Source organism: Clinocottus analis, unplaced genomic scaffold, assembly GCF_023055335.1.
Source record: "Clinocottus analis isolate CAN_PGR_092001 unplaced genomic scaffold, fCliAna1.0.p SCAF_2, whole genome shotgun sequence".
Taxonomy (NCBI): domain Eukaryota; kingdom Metazoa; phylum Chordata; class Actinopteri; order Perciformes; family Cottidae; genus Clinocottus; species Clinocottus analis.
In genome coordinates this window covers 8016299-8037387 of record NW_027175931.1, presented here as the reverse complement: position 1 = coordinate 8037387, position 21089 = coordinate 8016299, and the positions used below count along the sequence as shown (strand labels likewise).

The following is a 21089-nucleotide window of genomic DNA, read 5'->3' as shown; positions in this document are numbered from 1 at the left end:
AAAATCGGACAGGTCGCAAAAACAATGACTTTGAAAACAATAACACTAATCCATCTAGTTTCAGTAGCTATATTTCAGGTTTTCAAACTGTTAAACTTTGATAAACTTACTTTGACAAGCAAATAATCTTGTCTGTATGCAAATATAAAACTACATGGATGTGAATTTCCTGCTGAGCCCGGAGTGAGTGGTGTAGTCTCATTATCAATAGCTTTGGTGGCAACTTCCTAGCATGTACAAATAAAACACAAACTTAATGTGTTTTACAGCAACATCTGGATGAGATGTGCTATAAGTTGCCAATTGATTCAACCATATTACCTGGACTTCTGAGTTAGGATCCACTGGATGAAGGCTAAACCAGTGCTCCTTTCCACTGTATTTACACAGGTCATCCTTCCGGATTGACACCTTGCCTGTAAAGACACATGTATACAAACACATTAAACTACAACTCGTCCACTAACGGAAGAAAATATACTTGTGTAAGTGTGTTTCATACTCAATTCAACTTACCAACAGGTAGGTCCCTTTGGAACACGCTTTTGGCATAAACATAGAAGGATAAACACTGAAACGGACGTGGGATCTCAAAGTAGAAGTCCTCTCCATAGAACGGGCTGTAAATAAAAAGGCAGAGACCAGATTAGTGAATAGCCTGGTTTGACCGGTAACATATAAGTGTCGTCTTAATGGATGATTTGTAAAGTTTGATGCTTTATTCTTGTGTATTAGTATTGTGTACCATAGGTGTTATCTTAAAGCTAAAGACTCTATTAGGTGTGGTCAAATAGAGTATTTTAAAACATACACCACACAGGATAATAAAATGTTAGTTCTGTGAATTATTAAGTCGGAAAGTTATTCACCTGCTATCAAGACAATTAAATTGGGTTCAAAGATTAGGATCAAGTGTTTTTTTTGCATCTACACTATGTGTAACAGGATGAAAGACACTTCATGTGCATTATATTTGCAGGACACCTGACCTTATTCCAAACTATGAAATCATGTGATCGCTATGTCTAACTCCTCATGAATTGTACTGCTGTAGGGTAATAACAATCCGGTAGTCACTGAGACACAAGGTTGCTTTTATGGCACTAGGTTGTATAGGAAAAAAACAGACATTTTTAAAATAAAGTCACTGTGTTGCTCAAGCCAAAGTGTAATAACATTATCAAAATTGTGCAAACTTACATAAACACCGGATTTGTTGATTTCCTGGAAAACAAACTGTCTGAGCAGAAGGTGGACCACGCAGGGTGCCCTTATGACTCATCAGGGTTTTAGGGAATGTTCTGTCCATTCCTTTCAAAACCTCTCTTTGTTAATATTTAGTCGCACAGTTTACAAACCCTGGAACAATTATCTGTGAATACCCTTTTGTGTTATATTCCTCTAGCCTCGCCAAATTAAATGGGAAAATCAAATCTGTCGAGTGGAAGCTGAGACGAGTAAAATATCATTAAAAAAATAAAAAATAATCTAGAAATAAAGAGGACAAATTAAAGTGCTGAAAAGTGTCTTTTGGGGAACATTTAAGCAGATAATACAGCTACAAGCCACTGAGGAAAAACAATCAACCGAGGAAAGTCTTTATTCTACTGACAAAGGGTCTTTCCAATTAGTAATAATGAGCATCCATCTGCCAAAGCTGCGGATACTGTGCAGTATCATACATGTCCGGTTTCAATAGAATCATTTTCTGATGACATATCAATTATTTTTAATATTATATAAAAAAAAATATTTTCATTATTTTTAGGAGCAATTTAGCATATACTTGTCACGTCGGGATATACAGTAATCTCAGAACAAATTCTAATCAATACTGTATTCAGCAATGTCATCCATTCCTATAGAGGCCGGGTACAACCTGGACAAGTTTCCTGGGCGAACACACATAAAAAAACAATGCATTCCCACTCGCGTTCAATCGTAAAAAGATACATTTTGAGTTACCAGTCAACCTAACATGCACGACTTTAGACCGTGGAAGCAAACTTGAGCTCCCAGAAGAAACCCACGCTAACAGGGATAGAACATGCAAACTTTAATCATTAAAACAACATGAGGGTATCACACTTTAACCTGGCAGCAAAGTATTTAGTTTTCTCAGGTTTAGCGCAGGACCTACTGCTGTAGGAGCTGGGCCAAACACAGAGGGTCCAAGTATCTGTGCCGCTCAGTCCTGCCCCTCAAGACCAAGACTGTTTGCTAGACAGCTTGATCTGACAGCCAATTGTAGGTTAAGCAGGACCTCGTTTGTATGTGCTGCCAGCAGATGAACCACCTGTCCCAAACAGACGGAACAGTACTTAGACAGTTGTACTAGATTAACCGTTTATATGGTCAAGTAAAACTGCAATTTGTGAGTTTTACTGATTTACAAAGAGTCATCTTAGGGCAGTAAAGATGACAAAGTTTAGAGGTTCAATTGGGGTGAAAAAAAGGAACATAAATGTAGAGTCAATAAAAGAAGAAGAAGAAAAAGGCAGCTGACATATAAACAACTATGTGGACACTTGGTGAATATGTTGGCCACTCAGAGAAAATTACTGGAGTTTATGGGTCATGTGCCGAAATGAATTATGTCTGAATGTGATCCTGTTACTCTTAAATCCCCTGTACAAATGAGTCGCTCTACAATTTATACCTCTTGGATGGTGAAATATCTTGCTTGACACTTCCGCACTGCGTTTGGTCAACACATCCAGTGTACACCCACACAGCCTCCTCAACATTACATGGAATTATGCAATTGTAACCTCCCTATTTTGCACACACTCAAACATACTCCCACTGTACTTACTACCTTTCTTTCTGTTGTCACCCTAGCGTCTAAATAATGTGAGAATGTAAGGTAGGACCACTTGACCACAACTGTTTGAACATGCCTGCTTTTTCCTAGGCATTAGCTGATACTAGAGCTTCCATAAAGCCTTAAAAACCTCAGAGACAGGAGCCCATGCTCCAAAACACCATCCAAACACCATCCAAAAAAAAAAAAAACAGTGGCTAAGGTAGTTGAGAGTGACACAGAGAGAAAAGTCAGGGGAGAGCGTGGGAGGACACACTTCCTCAGAGACTGTAAAATCCTTTTGAACAGCACCGAAATCAGGAGAGAAAAAAAAGAACTGTTGTGAAATACCTGCAGAAGGCATGTCCATGTTTACGGTAAGAAATGCAATGATGTAGATAAGACACCTCAAGGGTTTCCTGGTGCCATCTCCCACACTGTTCTCTGGATCGCTTGTGAATGTAGGTATTGGTAAAAATGCTCATTTTAGTTTGAATCACTTAGTGTTTCCCCAGAAAGAAATGCAAGCCTGCACACACACTGCCTTGAGTCATATATTGACATTAGTAAGATGTTATCAAATGACTGAATTTGAAACCGGACATTTCTCACACGATCGGCCTGCGACAAACAAAATGGTCCAAAGTTTAGTATGACTGTTTCCAAATGAGAGATTTTCTAGCCTGTCTTTGACTTCAATTCTTTAAAACTGTAAACTCTACAAAGAACAACAACATCAAACAGTGATACAATTAATTCGTAGGAGCATAACCTAATAAACCTCATTCCTAAAACGAAATGTTACACATTATCTTAATATTTATTTTGATAATCATGGGAATTAAACAAACATTGCATCGATGATACTACTTACATTTACTGGAGAATTTCAGTTTAAAGTGCCAAGTGGGGTTATGCTTCCATTGCTTGGCCACCCTAATTGATTTCCATAATTCTAGATTCATGTTACAAGAGTAACAAAATATTAACGTAAATTAATATATAAATTATTCAGTCGAACAAATCAAAAGTGTCAAAAATGACACATGACCTCCAAAGCACCAACAGATGAGCAGTCGACAACTAAACTGCCCTTAATTTATGATATACAATATTTACAAAACCACCCACATTTGACCCGTGAAGGTCTGACATTTTCACTTGATTGTAAGCTACACATCCCAAACCTTAGAAAAGGTTCACTGCCAGTTCAAAAATGAACAAAAACGAGGAAATGGTACAGTAGACATTCAACCCGAAACTTCGCCCGCATAAAAACAGAAGGACGTGGATTTCTTGTATAGCAAACACAACTTATAGATGAGGTGTGCCATAAATGACTCGACATGAAAAAATGTCTCCTTCTTCTGAGTCACTTTAAGTATTAAACTGTCCAGGAAACTAATCATGGAGTACTTTGAGACTACATTTTCTTTTTTCCTTTAACTTATATGTACCTCTTGTTTGTGTGGATAATAACTTTGTGTATGTACTCTTTAACCTACATTACTGTCAGTAATTTATCATTTTTAAAGACCTGTGCTATTCTATATTAGACAGAGAGATTTAATATTGTATTGTGATACTTTTTACTGCTCTTTATTTGCTGGATGAAATAGTGTTTGGTTTGTCAAATACTACCATCCGACAAATTGTAAGAAAGATACAGAAAGTTCTCGTCAATAAAACTTCATTATTTATTCTTATATTATTATTATTATTATTATTATTTATATAATAATTAAAAAATATAAACACTAGAAAACAACATGTCATATGCTCAACAGAGAAATGGATCAATAGGCTAGAAATGCTCAAATTAAAATAAACATCTAGAGGTCTTTTTTACTCTATGACATCCACCAACTTGATAAGGACATTTGCACATCCTTAAATCATTATTCAAGTTCGGTAGAATCTCATGTTACGAAAGGATGCACGGAGTAACTTTGAAATGATTATTTCATTATGAAATGAAATAAAAGTGTAATGCTTAAAAGTTGACAGTTAACTGTAACACTAACATTAACATCAGCAACACCTTACTGAATAATAACACCAGTAGGACTGTAGCTCCAACTGGAAATAATACAGTAAGAAGATCCAGGGGTAACCTTGCTTACCTGCCGCTTTTGTCAAACACCTTGGTGCGGAACACCTCCTCCTGATCCAGACTTATGGTGCTAAAGGTGCAGAGATCCCTTTGTCGATTTGGACCCGAGACTGGACCAAGGTTCTTAGCTTCACCTGCAACATTAAGAGAAGAACATAGTTTCTATCTCGACTGGCATCAAGACATCAGCAGTCTTTTCCAAGTTAATGGATATTATTATGACTATGAATTCATTGGCACATCAATTACACAAGTTTTAGACAATGTACACCCTTGCTATTCAAAAGCATGTCTCTATTTAGGTCCATATTAATTACTAATATGTTATTTCTATTGGGTAGATAATCGCCATGTACTTGCAAACTTAATACCCATTTAGTTATGTTTAGGGGTCATGTGCAAATCCAGGCAAGGGTAGTAACATACTGTTTGTATGGTGTCTATTGCAAGGTTTAACTTTTTTTTGTACACTCAAGAGGTTCTGAGAACATGTGCATTCAGGTTTCAGATCTTGAAAAAAGCATTTCTCTGATAATTCATTGCAACACACAATTGGCAGTCCTGGAGTTAAGATAAACAACTTGTGTGTTTAGTTGTACTCCCATTCTTAATCAAAAAAGGGAAAAAATGACATGAAATCTAAAGTAAATGTTAATTTCACTGAACCTATACAATCCAATCTTAATCATATAAGCATGTGTGATTGCAGTCATACACAGAGGACTTGCAAAATATGCTTTTACATTAAACATCCTTATGTTCATATGGGGACATTGGCTCTTGCCAGTCGTGAGGGCAAGCTGCAGAGCGGATGTAGCTGATGCAGACTTGAGGCTCATATGTGGTTAAAAACATGAAACGTTGACTTCCTCTGCATAACCAATGACGACAGTACAGCGCTGATTCACAAATGACAAACACCTTTGTAACGAACGCAACATGCACGCACACAGACACACACACACTTCCATTACGTTGCAGAAAGACACAGATTATATCCCATCAGGCCTGCATAAAAGAAATGCTACAAATCAAAGCCAGAGATGTTTAACTTGAATCCTCAGAACAGTTAAATGGCGGTCAGTCAAACACAGCACCATCAATAACTTCACACACCGAATCAGATTTAGGCTCATACATTAGAGGGTCAATCATCTAAATTGGTCCTTGAGCTTTGGATATGTACTGTATGTCCGGGTTGAGACCTAATTAAGAAAAGCCACCTCTGAGATCAGCTTTTTAACAAGCTATTAATAATGGTGAATGGCTAATCTTAGAAACCGCTAGTGAAAACAGCCAAGTCACTAAGCTTGGACCAGGATGACCTGGTGGGAGTAGAGCACTCAAGCGCATATGCACGCAGATATGAAAACATCTAGTATTCTTGGCCAGCCAGCTCTACAAACGTCTCGTCCCTTTAATAACATTTGACTAAAACAGAAGCAAGTCATACTGTGAAAACCACAACCAAAAAGTCAGAGAGTATGCCTAAACAATACTAGTCTTAGCGGACAATAGGAATACTTATTTCCAGAATGCCAACTCGATTGATGAAGCAGGCAGGCTAACGGAAAAGGACAAAGAGTGAACGAGGAAGAATGGAGTTTTGCAAGACTGCTAAGTGAGTTACATGCCACGATAGTTCCTCTATTTTTGTTCTGCTTACAGTTTTTTCATTAATTCATAGTAGTGAAACTGACATTTGTCTTCCTATGCATGTGCCTATGCATACAAGCCTTCCAAACGTGTTAGCCTACTATACACCTTACCTAAAACATACAGTTAAGCCAGATTGATAGCGAGACATGATGTACATGCACTTGAAACATTAAACGTATCCCGAGCGCATGTTAAAGAGATTGTGTCCAACATATTTAAAAAATGACAATAATACAAATGATTATTTCAGAAAAAAACTATGGTTTGTGGCAGTTTATTCTAAATGTATTTCTTTTAAAAGACACTCACTTTGACTTTCTCCATTGCGATAAAACAATGCCACTGGGGCAAATTGAATGCTAACCATAATCAATTCCATCAAACACCAACACAGAAAGTATGGTGGAGTAGTGGGTTTAGACTAATGGATGTGTATTAATACAGAGAATAATCAACTATGCGGCAGCATATCTAGGATGTAAAATACATCATGGAAATCAGTATACATCTTGTATCAATTGAACCTCAAAGTGTTGCCAATGGCTGAATATTTTGCAGAGCAGCAACACACAACTGGATGTTGAGTAATGTGTTATATATATATATACAAAAAAAAAAAACATCAAAACATTGACACATTCAAACAGGCACACAGCCTCCTGGCAGGTACTTCCACTACTGGACCAGGCAAGCCTGCGAGGGACAGAGGATGAGGAAACTTGCTCGTGAGGTATTTGACTTTTAAGTCAACGTTTCCGATTTGGACTCTTATCACACATGCATGCCTAGTGTATTACTATACTATTGCTGCGGGGCAGGACTGCTTGTTCATTCCCACGGATGCTTTAATCATTCACGTGGTGTCATATAATCAGACACCATAACTGCATTTCCACGTTTCTGTTTTTTTTGCAGGGCATAGAGCAAAATATGAAGATTAAGAGACACGCTGGTTCGAGACAACCCACAAATCAAACACACACACATACACACGCATACACGTGCCATGATCGTTAACGAGATGCAACGTTGGCGGGTTATTGAACATATTTAACGTTAGCTGTCAAAACTTGGGCAACATTAGCTAACGTTAAACTCCCCAAAGAGCATGCGATCGTTACTTTGAGACCTATTTTTTTCTTACATATAACGCTGTATTAACGTTGCGTTTGAACTCCACGTAGTCGCTGAAATTAACGTTATCTTCGTCTCCACATGCTAAAGTTAATGTCAGATGCCTGCAGTGATTGCCATTGTAGCTGAATGGGTTCGGGACTGAAGCAGTAAGGTCGTTACCGACGTTTCCACCAACGATAAACCAAGAAGCTCGAGTCCACACGCAATAACGCCCCCGTTAAAATGTCCAATAACGTTACGCTTTAAAACACCCAGTGAGCTGACGGCCGCGGTCGGTGAATGAAATCACCCACAACAAGCTGCTAGCTCCCGACTAGCATGTTAAGCTAACTTGAAACGAACCAGCAGAGCGACCAGACCAACTGCCGCTAAGAGTCCACACTGTCGACTGTTGACGGCACGCCGCGCCCCTCCGGCTTCCCCTTCTCGCCGCTCGCTGGCTCGCTCGCTCAACCGACCTCGCTCCTCATGCGAGAAACGGGGAAACATCGGGCTCGCCAGTCAGACTTACATATTTTACCCCTCAGGCTCTGTAAAACCCGGACCCTCGCGTCGTCGTCCTCTTCCGCCATGGTCAGAGCTGACTGTTGTCGCTGCTCCGGTGCGTTCAGCGCTGGTTTATCATATCCGTTTATGAATGCGGGCAGAGTGGTGGAAAGCCAGCCCCACTGCCGCGTCACGTCAGATCCCGTACACACTGGTGCCTCCAGGTTTGGAGGAGGAAAAAAAAAAAGCTTCCTCAAAAGACGAGCGGCTTGCTTTTGGCTAGTGCTTCATTTTGGAGATGGTAGGAGTTTTTAAAAAAGTCTCTCCGTGGTGTTGCTCATTGTGCGACGAGAAGCGATACTTTGACTCGTGGAGCTAGTTAGCTTAGCGAGCTAATCTCATTTTACCGGTGCTTTAGGTTAACCCTGTCTGAGTGAGGCGCGCTCGTGTCGGACAGATGCACGTTTGCCACCGAGTTTAAAAAAAAAAAAAAACACATTCCCGAGGCACACAGTTGTTTGAGGGACTGGTGGAAACATTCTTCACTTTGAACAATATTGCAAAAAAAAGAAAGAAACCGCGAACTTCTCTAAAAACATAAGCTGCATAGATTAGAGGAACAGTCCAAAAATATATATTGAAATGGAGAGTGACCCTGTCATCGTGTCTGCAAACGTACACATTCACACATCACAGCTAGCTAGCGTTACATTTGTCTAGCACTATTTAAAAAAGTTGACAATCTCGTATATGCATAGACATTTCGTTTTACAAAGAGTAAGACTCTCAAACTACATTTAATAATACAGCTGTTTAAGACCAGCTGGCAGTATGCTACTAATACAGGTGTTAGAATGCAATCAAATATCAGAACTAGTTACATGTTTATATAAAGTATATATACTGTTCGTCTCCCAGTGGCAATTTCATTTGACAGATTATTTTTAGTTTGAGGTTGTGTTTTGTGACAGGGTTGCAATGATATTGAAATAGCTCAGGTGATACTCACTGTGGTATGTGTGGATTCTTTTCAATGGGGCAAACACATTTGCAAACTTTGCCCAAATATATTCCAAGATTGTTGATTTATAAACATGATTTATTCATTTTAATCTGTGGTATAATCCAATACCAATATCTGACCTTGGATGGTGACTTGACTCTTCCTCTTTTCCAGGTGATGTTGCTTTTGGTTGGGTGAAAACACCGGTTCGATTTCCATCGCTGATAGTAACGAAGCCTGAAAGGGTCGTCAGGTATGCATTATAATTCTCATTAATGCATTATCTCCTGTTAACATATAGCTCACACTAGTTATCAACACATATTATTAACATCTAATAAATGTTTTTAATTGCATATTATGTCAGAAAAACCTGTGTTTACCAATAACATTTGTGACAAGATTTTTGATGTAAAATATTTAATCTGTTCCAAAGACATGGGGTTATATTTAAAATAGACATTTAGTTAATGCCATTTAAAGCAAATCTTTGTATTTGAAACCCAGAATGAGACAAACAAATATTTTTCTGAAGTGATTTAAATCACCAAAAAGATATGGAACGTATGAAGTCTTAAAATGGTATCTTATATTGTATTACATGGTAGCTATAGTACAACGTAGTGAGTATGTGCCCCTTTCATGCTTCTCACTATACTTCTACAATATGAAGATTTTATATTAGATTAACTAATCTTTGCTTATCTCCGAGTGCAATGGCTCACAATGTCATTCACCATATTCTTACAGGTTATGAATGAAGAGTACGTAAAATTGATGATCATAGTCAACCTTCAATAGCATCAGTAACACAACATGAATTGTTTCTGTCAGTGTTTTCAATACTTAATCATCCTTTATTATTATCAGTGTTGAGCCGTGCCTTGTACCTTAAAGGTATGATACATTTATTATATCACCAGCTCAGTCTTAGAAAGAAGCAAAGAATTTAAAAACATCTGGAAATTGTGTATTGAGGCCCAACTGTCAATACAGATTCAGTTTGTGTTGAAGAATAAACTTCTTAGATGGGCTGCCGGTCCCCAAAGCACCCGGAGTAGCAGATAACCACTATGTGGCTTTTATATTTAGGAAATGGATTGCTCTGAAACAGGTTTTGTACAGATATGACTGTTTAAATCCTACCATTTAAAATGTCTAAATCTTTTTCCTTACCGTCAGATAATTAGTGAGTCTGCTTATCAGTCAGTGGACACTCAATACTGTGAATTGATAATCAAGCATTTACCAATACTAGACTAAAGGAAGACAAGATGTATCCGTTTAGAATATCAACAACATTTATTTAAGTAGTTTTACATGTTTTTTTTACATATTAAACACACAAAAGTAACTTTAATCTCAATGGTTCCATGTCTTAATTAGAAATTAGAATGATTTCAATGGTGCTTCGAATTTAATTATCAAAGTATTGAACCAACAGAATAACAGCATAGTCTATTTATAAAGTGCAACTCAACATGGCCAGGTAACTGAACGTGAGATTCAGAAATGTGACAGTTGTAAAGTTCATACTGTTTTCCCCAGACATGTTTTAAAAAGTGAAGCTGTAACCACACTATAGGAAGTTTTTCAGTTCTCCAACACACCCTAACACACCGAAATTGCTTATAGTTATGTCACTGAGTCTGCCGGATATGCATAGACAATGGGCAAAGTACAGTTTGTGTCAGAAGGTCCTATATTGTCCCAAAAATATCTTCTACAAAGGTGAAAAATAATTCAGTCATTGAGTTTAGGAGGGAAGAAATTACAGCATGTGAGTCATGTTAGTTCGTCATGTTTAGTGTTGTTGATTCAAAACATTTTATTGAGCTCAGCTGCAAAGACGACTGCAAAGATGACATCTTTACATTTCCTGACCAAAAGCCGTGGCTCGAAGTCAAGTTAGATTCACTTTCTTTTTTGCCAATTGTTCTCCACAGTCCTCAAAGATCTTTAAAAAAATGGCTCCTCTTTGCACATCCATTTCTCTGGCTTGTGTATAGAAACATGGGTACCTTTAGTTTCAGAATCATTTCTCCTAAAGACTTTACTGGACTTCTCAACATCATTGTGACTGGTTGTTCTTGGCCCCATCAAAATGTCTTGGTTGCCATCGCTGTCTCTGTCACAAGCCTGCTGTTTTGAGATCAGATGCATAGAATGCTGTGCATCGATCCCTTTTTTCGCCATTTTATGTTTCATCTTTGGGGTTGTCGAGGAAAAGAGTGGGTCAATGCAAGGTGATAATGGGCTTTTAAATTTGGAATATGACATGTCTTGGTAGGTAGTCAAAGGCATAAAGTCAGTTGTATCCTCAGTTTTAGGCTTCATTTTATCAATAGAACAATGTCCTTCTTCTACCCTTTCACTTTTTATGACAATGCCTCCCTGATTGTCACTGTCTTCTGTTTTGATGTCGCCTTGTGTATTGTCTTCTCTCAAGTGTGCAGAGTAAGTAGAACATGGTGTGAAGTTGTCTGAATTGTATCCCTCCTCATTTGTCTCCTGGTGTTTTTTCTCATGGCTTCTCTTGGTGGCGAGGTAGAGAAAGCGCTGGGGACAGAAGGAGCAGCGATACTTTTTCTCTGGGTTGGGGCTCCGGGGTGTGTTATCAAAGCAGGAGCCATTTTCCATACACCGGTTGCAGACGTAATCACCACCGGCAGGGGCCTCACCTGGGGGACCTTGTTTACCACAGGTCCGGCAGAAACATGGGTGGGAACCAATGACATGAGCTCTCAGACCCGTCTCTGTGATAAAAGAGCTGTCACAGATGTCACAGTTGTAGGTGGTCCTCGGGCTGGAGTTCCTGCTGAGAGTACGTTTCACCTCTCCACTACAACCTGACATGCTCTCCTCTGTCAGCCAATTACTTTTATCAAGGTGGGCCTCACTGGGAGAAATTCTATCTGCAGATGTTTCGGGATAACCGTGAAACAAAACCTTTCCGTGCTTGAGTCTCAACTTCTTCCTTTTCTTTTTAGCTTTGTACGAGTAGTAGGGACGCCAAAGCAAATCAGCTGTGTCACAGTCATTAGGATCTTCAAACGTCTCCGGCTCTGTGGCAGAAGTGACTTCCTGTCTCAGACGGAGCCTGGGGCTCTCTGAGTTTTCCCGTGTTGGAGAGCCCTGACTTGGTCTCTCCTCCTCATTCAGTTCTCTGAGTCTCCTTTTCTTTCTGGGGAAGAGTTTAGATCCTTTGATTCGGCGACGGATAATGGCTTCATTGCCTATTTTCACTGTTATCTGACAGAGGGGCATGGCAGCACCATCTACAGATGGACCCGGGCATGCAGGTTTGGCGATGTATGTTTCTGTCTTTGCCCCCATCTTTTTATCGCGCACCAGATTCTCAGTGCTTGACTGAAGTATCTCCTTGGTCATATCCTCAACTCTTTTTGCAGAAGCTGATAACTCACCTAACTTTTTAACAGTGTTCAAAGAGTTTAGGAATGGCACATTATGACCGACGTGCTCTGAGTTACTTAGTACTGGAGGATCATCCTTGTAGCCTGCTCCTGGAGACTCAGGTTGCAAAGAGAAGCTACTGTGGTAGTCAGTGAAAGGTGAGTCACTTTTCTCATTGTTCGGACTTTGGTCAAGATCTCGGTCACATGGCTTGCCAAAGCTGATGCGAGGCATGACGGGGGCCACCATCTTTGTTGTTGCCATGAAAGTCAGAGGAAATGAAACAGTGTCACAGTGGCTGCTCGGAGCGTTTTCTTCAAATGGAGGGATAAGAGAGTTGCTCTCTCGTGGAGCTTCGTCATCTTTATCAATACTCTCTGAATACGTCTGGCTGTACGTCTTGTATTGTCTCTTTCTAAACTTCATTGGCAGAAGCCTGTAGAGTTTGATTGGATAAACACTGGCTTTCAGACCACCGTTGGCAGATTTTTTCTTTACAGAAAGACTGGGATCAATGCCGTGAAAAGACTTCTGATGGTTCTTTAAGATATAATATGTCATGAATGTCTCCAGGCAGAAAATGCACTGATAGCGGCGTTCACCTGTGTGCCAGATTTCATGCTTCGTACGGTACTCTGCCAATGCAAACACTTTATTACAATAATGACAGGGGTATGCCCTCTGCCAGGAATGTACATTCTCGTGCCGCTTCAGACTGGACACGGTGACGTAAACCCGTTTACACATACTGCAGTTGTATCTCCTCTGACTGCCACCTGGCCTTCCTGGCTTCCTAACCCGTGGAGGCTCCAATTGGTCCACTTGAAGGGGCTCTGGGGTGCACGGTGCAGAGAGGTCAGCAGAAGGAAGCGGTGTCACGTTGCTCACGTTGTTCGGTATGTCATCTGAAAGGAGTTCCGCCTCTTTGGTTGATATGCCAGTAGCATCCAGTTTAGGCGGGCCTCTTGCAGCTTTGGGACAGATCTGCTCATGGTTGCGCAGTCGTTTGAGGTGTATAAACTTTCTATGACAAAACTTGCAAAACAAATGGCTGACAAAACACTTTTTATGTACCTCAGCGTGAATGGCGAGAAGAGTTTTATTTGTGAATATCTCCGGACAGTGGTCGCATCCATAAATTGAAATGCTATCCTCTGTGTGAGGGTAAAGGGTTGGCGGGCCTAGCTCCATTTGAACATTGTCAGTGGCTATAGGTATGCCGGGGCCTATACTTTTGTCTGTTTCTGCCTCTGAAATAAGCGGAGGTGGGGTCATAATTGCAACAGGTGCCGCAGAAACACTGTCAGCTAACGTGGGGGTTATTGTATTTAGTTTATCTTTTTGTGGTTCAGCTGGAGCTGGAAGTATACTTCGGCACAAAGTTCCTCTCAACCTGTGGCGCTTTTTAAGCGGGCCTACATTCCTGTAAATGAGTTGCTTTGGCTGAGGTATTGCTGGTTTACAGACCTTCGTGTTGTCCCACGTACTGCTGTCTATGCCTTCAGTAGATTTGCTTACTGCATATGAGTGCTCTGAGAGGGCTTGCGTTGTCTCATTGTTCTTGTTGAGGCAGGAGGTTGTGGGGTTATTTGATGGGAGCGGTCCATCATCTGGTGATTGCCTCTCCTTATTGGTTTGAACCAGAGGGGTGAAAAGATTGTTCCCAGTACATACTTCAGTGATGGAGAAGGCATTGGTGATGCGTGGCCCTCTATCAATGTCCTCAGGTCGGGGAGGCTCCTGCTTTGCTTTTTTTGATACTGGAGCTTTGCCACAGTCTGTGGATTTAACACATTCGTCCTGCCTCTGTTGTTCTGCAAGCTTCTCTAAATAAGGAATGCCCAGTCTTTTTCCAGCTGCCACCAGTCCCCCTGTGTCCTCTGTACCAGGTGATGTCACCTTTGAGCAGTAAATAAAGTTGAGGATGCTGGCGAACACCTCAGACTTCAGGTCCATCAGCTCCAGCACTTGTGTGGAGCTCCATGTCTCAGGAGATGTGAGAGCGTTCCTGAAGTACCCACTGCAGGCTGCCAGGATGTTCTTGTGGGCCCGAAATTTAACATCCTCCACCACAATGGTAACATCACAGAAGAGGCCTTGTGAGCGCTGCTCATTGAGCTTGCTGAGCACAGTGTGAGGGTGAGCACTATCCATGAGTTTCTGAGTGCACGGGAACACCACAGTCATCTAAAAAAAAAAAAAGGAGAGAGAAAAATAAATATGGTCATCAGATTGTTACAAAATTGGGAAATCTGAGTCCTTTGAATTTGCTGATAAAACCCCAGAAGAAGCGTGTTAATTTTGTATTAAAAATATTTGAGCTATTCTGGTGTTTCAACACTAGATGGCAGTGATACCCTGACAGATGAGCTCCAGTGCCAAGTCTGGTCAACAGCTCTAACATCATAATCTCCATCCTGTCTCTCTAAAAAATAATTTAAATGTAAATCTTAATGAACGGGTCACATAGCATTAACAGACTGTTGGGTCAGCAAAAAATAATCTATTGTAAATGGTGGGGGCTTTCATCAAATTTATTAAAGATAATGGCACTACTATCATCAGTCTCTTCTGATCTTTTGTTTTGTTTTTTCTTTTTCTTGTTTATCCAGTGTTGAATATATTTTTAATCTCTCCTGAAGGCTAAATGAGACCAATGTATGTAGATCATTTTAGGGGAGAATACATTTGTTTAATATTTTAACTGCGAGCTGTAAAACATTTGTCAGTGCTAACATTGAGGGCGGCGATTGTTTTGAGTAATGGGATTATGTCTGTCTACTGTCAACATGCATTTGAGCAAAAAATGTAACTCCCAAATGCAGCAGTGGAGCTGCTTAGTGGCCCGTTAGTTAGCTTGTATGTCAAATAACATAAAAACTGATCTAGAATTGTACTGTGACGATTACGATTGAAAAAGGATTGAATGTAGAACGTTCTTAATTACTTCCTATATGCACACCCTAAATGAAATGGAAGTCTTAATGGTAAATTATGCCGTGAGTCACTCAGTCCTGATTATTGCTTTTAATAACTGAATCCCGTGTGCTACCACAACCCGGCTCTAGGTCTGGGTTCAGTTATCATAACAGTCTTATTCTTCTCAAGGCCGAGATTAATATGAAAATGACAGTTGCGCACTGATGACTCATATGCCCTATTTTGAATTGTTGGTTAGTAGTTTAGGCATCCTTTCACTTGTCCCACATACATGTTTCTGTCAACTCATGAGGGAAATCACATTGCTATAATGTAATGTAGCACAGAAGCACAATTGTAGAAACAGAAACTGTCTTGTTAACAGTATTGTCGTCGGCCTAAATACTGTATATCTTAATGACACGTCTTACTTATCAAGTTATAACACACACTGCACATAATTTTGATCAGGCAGGGAATTAGAGTTTGTGCATATTGACAAAGCAGCACTTCTGGATTAGTTTGATTTTGACAGTGAACTAAATGAACTGCAACACTTAGAGGAAGTTAAAGTTAATTCATTCTCACTTTAGAAAGAGGATGTGTCACCCAGCATGGTGTTCTAACTGTGGCTTACTCACTACAGAGTCAGTGTGGTGTGAGTCTGTACTAAGTCATGTTTCACGCTAGCATGCTGACTCAATCCGTTAAGAAACACTAAACTTGCCTTTGTAAGTGATGAATCATCACGTCAGTATCTTTTTAATATCCATCTTTAGTTAGTACTTCACATTATCATTATTCTTTTTCATCTTTCTTTAAGTCTACAGTAAAAGTCAAACAGCAACAGTGCAATTTAGCACGAGGTCATGATTTTCTTTCTCCGGAAGACGCGTTCGTAAACTGCTGCTATACACCGCTATATTTAGAGTCTCTGTCGTAAACTTTGTTCTACGTAACTGTGTTCTAACTTAGTTGAAAACCGGAGACAGGTTTAATTTGTCATAATCAGGTTTTAGTCTGCACAAATTATACTGTGAACATACTCAAGTTATTAGATTAACAAGCAGTTCAATTTGATTTCTTATTTTATTTAATTTGGTCTCGGGCATTACAGTTGTCATGGTATTATTCTAAAGAAAATACATTTATAGTATTTTTCGTGTACTGTACTACAAAGAGGTTTAGGTAATTTATCAGTGTTGTCATATTCTGTTTGTTTTTTTGATCCGTTTCCAATTTCACGTTCCTGAAACCAATCCAATATGGCCGCCATTCTTCAAGCATCTCAGACTGCTGAAAACACAAGCAGCCTCCTGCCTTCTTTCTCAGACAGGCCTCCGTTGTCATAGCAACATGCTATGGCGCAGCACTTATTGGGATTCAGCTGGATGGCAAGTGACTGTATGAGCTGTCTGGGTATTTGGTCTCCTCTCTCCCACAAACATCCTGCCCTTTCTGAGAACCTGCAGCACACAGCAGTCAACAGAGTAATCGTGGTTTGCCTTTGTCTCCGCTTGAATGTACTTTGTGTATGTGTATTGGTCTGTGTCTTTGTCTGCAGCAGAAATGCTACACATATGACTTTCTCATCTGATATCAGCAAGTGATGTGCTACGGCTTTTGTTCTAATTTCTCCTTTTGTGACGGTTTAATATTTTCTTCTGGGTTGCTATTTTACTTTACCACTTTCACTTGCCACAGTTTGTACCAATGGCTGTCGTTTAATGCCACCACATGCTGAGCGGAAATTTAAAAATTGTCATCAATTTGACGTTGCCACACCCAACCTTGCTTTAACTTCAGAGCGCATGCGATATTATTCTTTTATAAACCTGAAAAATTGCTAAACTACAAACCATGAAATGACAATATAGCACGCATACATAGTCTTGTCAAACAAAGAGCGAAATGTCAAAGCAAAAGCCACTTCACGCATCTCTGCAAAGCATACTTCCGCAAAATAACAGGTTATGAATTGAGGGAAACCATGCAAACATACCTTAGTAAATCAGAGAGAATGATGCAGGGCAAACAGGAAACTGTGTCATGCAGTATCTCTTTTTTCTACAGCCCTCAATATACCAAGCTATACATGAAAAACTGTTTTCGTGAGAGCAAGGTGAAAGTATTTTTTTTCTATGATGGTCGCTGAACAGTGGTGTTGTCAGAAGCAGAGCTTTTTCTGACGTCGTTCTTCCTCTCCCTCCCTCTCAGTGTGCAGATGACTCCAGTTTAAACGTCCTTCGCCTCTATCCATGCAGCCCAGGTCCTGGGCTAGATCTGCCCTGCCCTCCTCTGAGTGTGCCACCGCCGCCATAGGAATAACTCACAGTTTATCCAGCATGTAGCTGAGCCGGAGTATGGGTCTGCCTTTGTGCTAGCTGGGCGACTGAAGCGTTCGTTCTGAAGCCACTGAGCAGGAAGCGGCAACTTTTATTAAGCATGGCAGAGGGCTGTAGGCAGAGCGGAGAGATGCTGGGTGCTACAGCACACACCAGCTCAGCGCTCGATGCTACAGCCAGAGAAAACACTCCACTGCATTGCTGGTAGCAGCGTAGAGTGTGGGGTACTCCGCTGTACAACAAATTACATATTAAATCTCTCCAGCATCACACCAGCTCAAGCCCGATGCATCGAGGTAGACCAAAAGGAAAAATCTCTTTTGCATGAAATAAGGCTATCTAGAGCCCTCATAAAAACAACATGCACCTTGAATGCATAACGCCGCACCATCTGTTTCATGCTTGTGCACACATACTCTGTCTGCGCTGGGCTATATTACATCAAAGCCTTTCGTCCGTGCTTACGGAGTCACTGTGGTTAGGTAATGCAGAACCCGTGAGAAGATGGCAGTGACTATTGTCCTACTGTGTATCACAGCAGTCACAGGACAGATGTTCATCGATGCTTTTTCTCACAATCGCAGTGAGTGTGCGAACTAAAACGCAGGGCTTAGGGGAAAAGGGAGTCCTGCTATCCGCAGGGGCTCTCGGTGTACCTATATAGAGGCTGCTGATTGATGCAAAAGCAGCAGATGCGTCAGCACTGCAGACGAGGGGGAGGGGAGGAAGCTGAACCCGACGTGGCACTGTGAGCCTCTCGCCAGCCTCCGAGGACGGAAGCAGCTCTTTAATTTACACAACTGAGTGTAGTCATATGACTGTGTGGGTCTTCTCCTCCTGCTGGCTGAGACTTCTTTTAAAGCCAGTCCGAAAGCCATCTAATGTCATGCACTGTTGACTTCAAAAGACAAAGTAGCAGGTGCCATATCGTTATGCATGCAGTCACATATTGCTCCAAAGGAACAAGCTATTCAAGGTGTGTTTGTGCTTTCGTCGCTTAAATTCCACTCAATTATCACTCATTATAAATCGTAGCAGCTATATTGTCCTGTCCATAAATACACAATGAAGCTCATTCTCCTGCTGACAGCAATACCTGCTTCCTTGAAGACTCCTACATTAGCCCTGTGGAGTGGACAGTGTACACAATGGGCCATGTTGGTGTGACAACCAACAACAACAAAAAGAGATAACAATCCAAGTGATGAGGGAAAACGTGGCTTCAGTGCATACTCTATAACTGGAGCCATAAAATCTAAATTTGGGAGACTAAGGGGAGCCTAGCTATAGTTGAAGTAGAATGAGTTTGCGACAACCACCACAGCTGACTGTTATTTAAAGAATCTGCTGTCAGTCATACGATATCTACTTCATAAAACTTCTCAAATTCACAGCAAAGAAACACATTATAAGAAGTCAAATTACTAATATGAATGAATTAATGTGAACAAAAAATATTGCCATTACTTTAAAGAGTGAGTTGGTGGGTTTTTGATGAGCAAGGTGAGGAAGATTAGTGGCATTTATTAGAATTCACAGAGGTTTTATCATTGTAACATTTAGTTTGTCCCCAGTAACTGCAATAACTTGCAGGAAATGCAAGTTTTGATGGCAGCCATACCAATTATTCTAAACCATTGATTGTTTGTGCGATTCAGTCCATCGTGTAGTTTTTCTTCAAGCCTTCTAACATAAAATAACCCTCATTTGGAATGTACAGTATGTACCTTGTCCCATATTAATGCATGGAGGCTGAAATACATCTGTGTTAAACCAATAAAATACTTTTTGGGGTGTATTGGGAACCATTATTTATATTAATTTAAGAACTGGGAGACTATTCTTTTTATAATTTCACATTTAAAGTAGATCTCATCTCAAACCAAACTGGAATCAACAGTTAATAATTTACTGACTTTAAAAGCACATAGATACTACACCGTACGGGACAAATACATAGGCCTCCGATGTTCAGTAAGCTCGGCAGCGGCCTGTAGAGACGCCGATTAGCAGGGAGGCACAGACAGCCCTAGAAGGCTGACTAGGCCTCATCCTCATTCTAGAAGCATTTACACTCTTAGCATAAAAAGACACTCATCCTTGCAGTAGCACTCAATGTTACTGCCATAGCCCGCACTCATACTTTGAGTTGCCTACCAAAATATCTCTGCGCAGGTCTTGCCGGGCCTGTCTCTGCCACAGTTGACGCCTCTCTGGTGTTTGTTTAGGAGGAGGAAAGGACAGTGACTACCCGGCTCCCACGCTCCTTTTGGCCTAGATTAGGCCTTTACCATCTTCCTTCTTCGCTGCTGTCTGGAAGTTGCCTGTGGACTACGGTTCTGGCAGAGGTTCCCTGGTCCTGCTGTGTATAGTTGTCTTCTGGACTGGAGGCTGCTGCCACTGCTGCGTCACTCCCGCTGCATCACTGACCCATAAAGAGGAGCTGTGAAGGAGGGGTGGCGTGGTGAATGCGAGGAAGCAAAGGATAAGCATGAAACAACCGCCCTGGCTTTACATTGCTCCAGCAAAACGAATGGATGAGGCTTCAGCTCAGCCTCGGTTTAAGGCCTAGTTTCAGCTGCGGTATTCAGGAAGTGGATCTGGGAGACAGATCCTGTATTGTTACGTAATGAATATTTGTCGTCCGAGACCAGACTCAGCTGAGAAGGCGGTATCCAGTGTTCAGTGGCTAATAATAGGCCATAGTAGCTACCAGTCAAGGCTGTATGTGATTATGTCAGATCATTCCAACACCATTATTATTATCATTTGGATGGAAGATTGTGTAATATTGAGGGGAGTTTAAACATTAATGTAAAATTGTAAGCTGGAAAACAACACATTCTTCTCCGCCCTTTAGGACAGGACAAAGGAATGAACAACTTGTGTTTGTGTTTCTTTTTGTCGTCCTGTGGTGACAATAAGAAACAATGACAGTATTTTAGTATGTAGCTAACAAATATCACCCCATGTGTTGTCTCTAATCCAACAAGATACCTGTTAGAAGCATTTAAAAAAAAAAAAAACATTGCATACCTTTGTCTTACGTTACTGAAGCTTTCTTGTATATGGTTTCAGGTGAGGCAGGACCAGTGTGGCAGATGCTCCCACAGACGTATTTGTACAAGGTTTCAATGCAGAAAAGGTGTGTTATGGTCTTTAGGCCTGGATATGGTTACCAGAATTACAGCACTTGTTTTGCACACGTTA

The 21089-nt window shown here is 40.6% G+C and overlaps 3 protein-coding genes across 4 annotated transcripts in view; 1 reads left to right on the top strand and 2 right to left on the bottom strand.

Annotated features, from left to right (window-relative positions):
• Nucleotides 1-8647, bottom strand: part of rasa2 (RAS p21 protein activator 2) — a 28242-nt gene extending 19595 nt beyond the window's left edge. The window contains exons 1-4 of the mRNA XM_068584439.1: nt 8224-8647; nt 4927-5050; nt 517-620; nt 322-416 (exon numbers count right to left, since the gene is read on the bottom strand). Coding sequence (XP_068440540.1) covers nt 322-416; nt 517-620; nt 4927-5050; nt 8224-8284 — 384 coding nt within the window. The 5' untranslated portion in view covers nt 8285-8647. The remainder of the gene's footprint in view (nt 1-321; nt 417-516; nt 621-4926; nt 5051-8223) is intronic.
• The window catches only part of trip12 (thyroid hormone receptor interactor 12), a 42980-nt gene continuing 30075 nt past the window's right edge, over nt 8185-21089 (top strand). Inside the window, exons 1-2 of the mRNA XM_068584428.1 lie at nt 8185-8499; nt 9376-9454. The gene's annotated coding sequence lies outside the window, so the exon portion shown is untranslated. The remainder of the gene's footprint in view (nt 8500-9375; nt 9455-21089) is intronic.
• zbtb38 (zinc finger and BTB domain containing 38) lies at nt 10512-21081 on the bottom strand. 2 transcript variants are annotated; one of them, XM_068584436.1, is made up of 3 exons: nt 20916-21081; nt 20037-20322; nt 10512-14802 (listed from the first exon to the last, which is right to left on the bottom strand). In XM_068584436.1, exon 3 carries the CDS (start codon nt 14800-14802, stop codon nt 11161-11163), a length of 3642 nt encoding a protein of 1213 aa, XP_068440537.1. In that variant the 5' UTR covers nt 20037-20322; nt 20916-21081; the 3' UTR covers nt 10512-11160. The 2 variants fall into 2 exon arrangements, with proteins under 2 accessions (XP_068440537.1, XP_068440539.1); XM_068584438.1 differs by lacking the exons at nt 20037-20322; nt 20916-21081 and adding an exon at nt 17537-18129.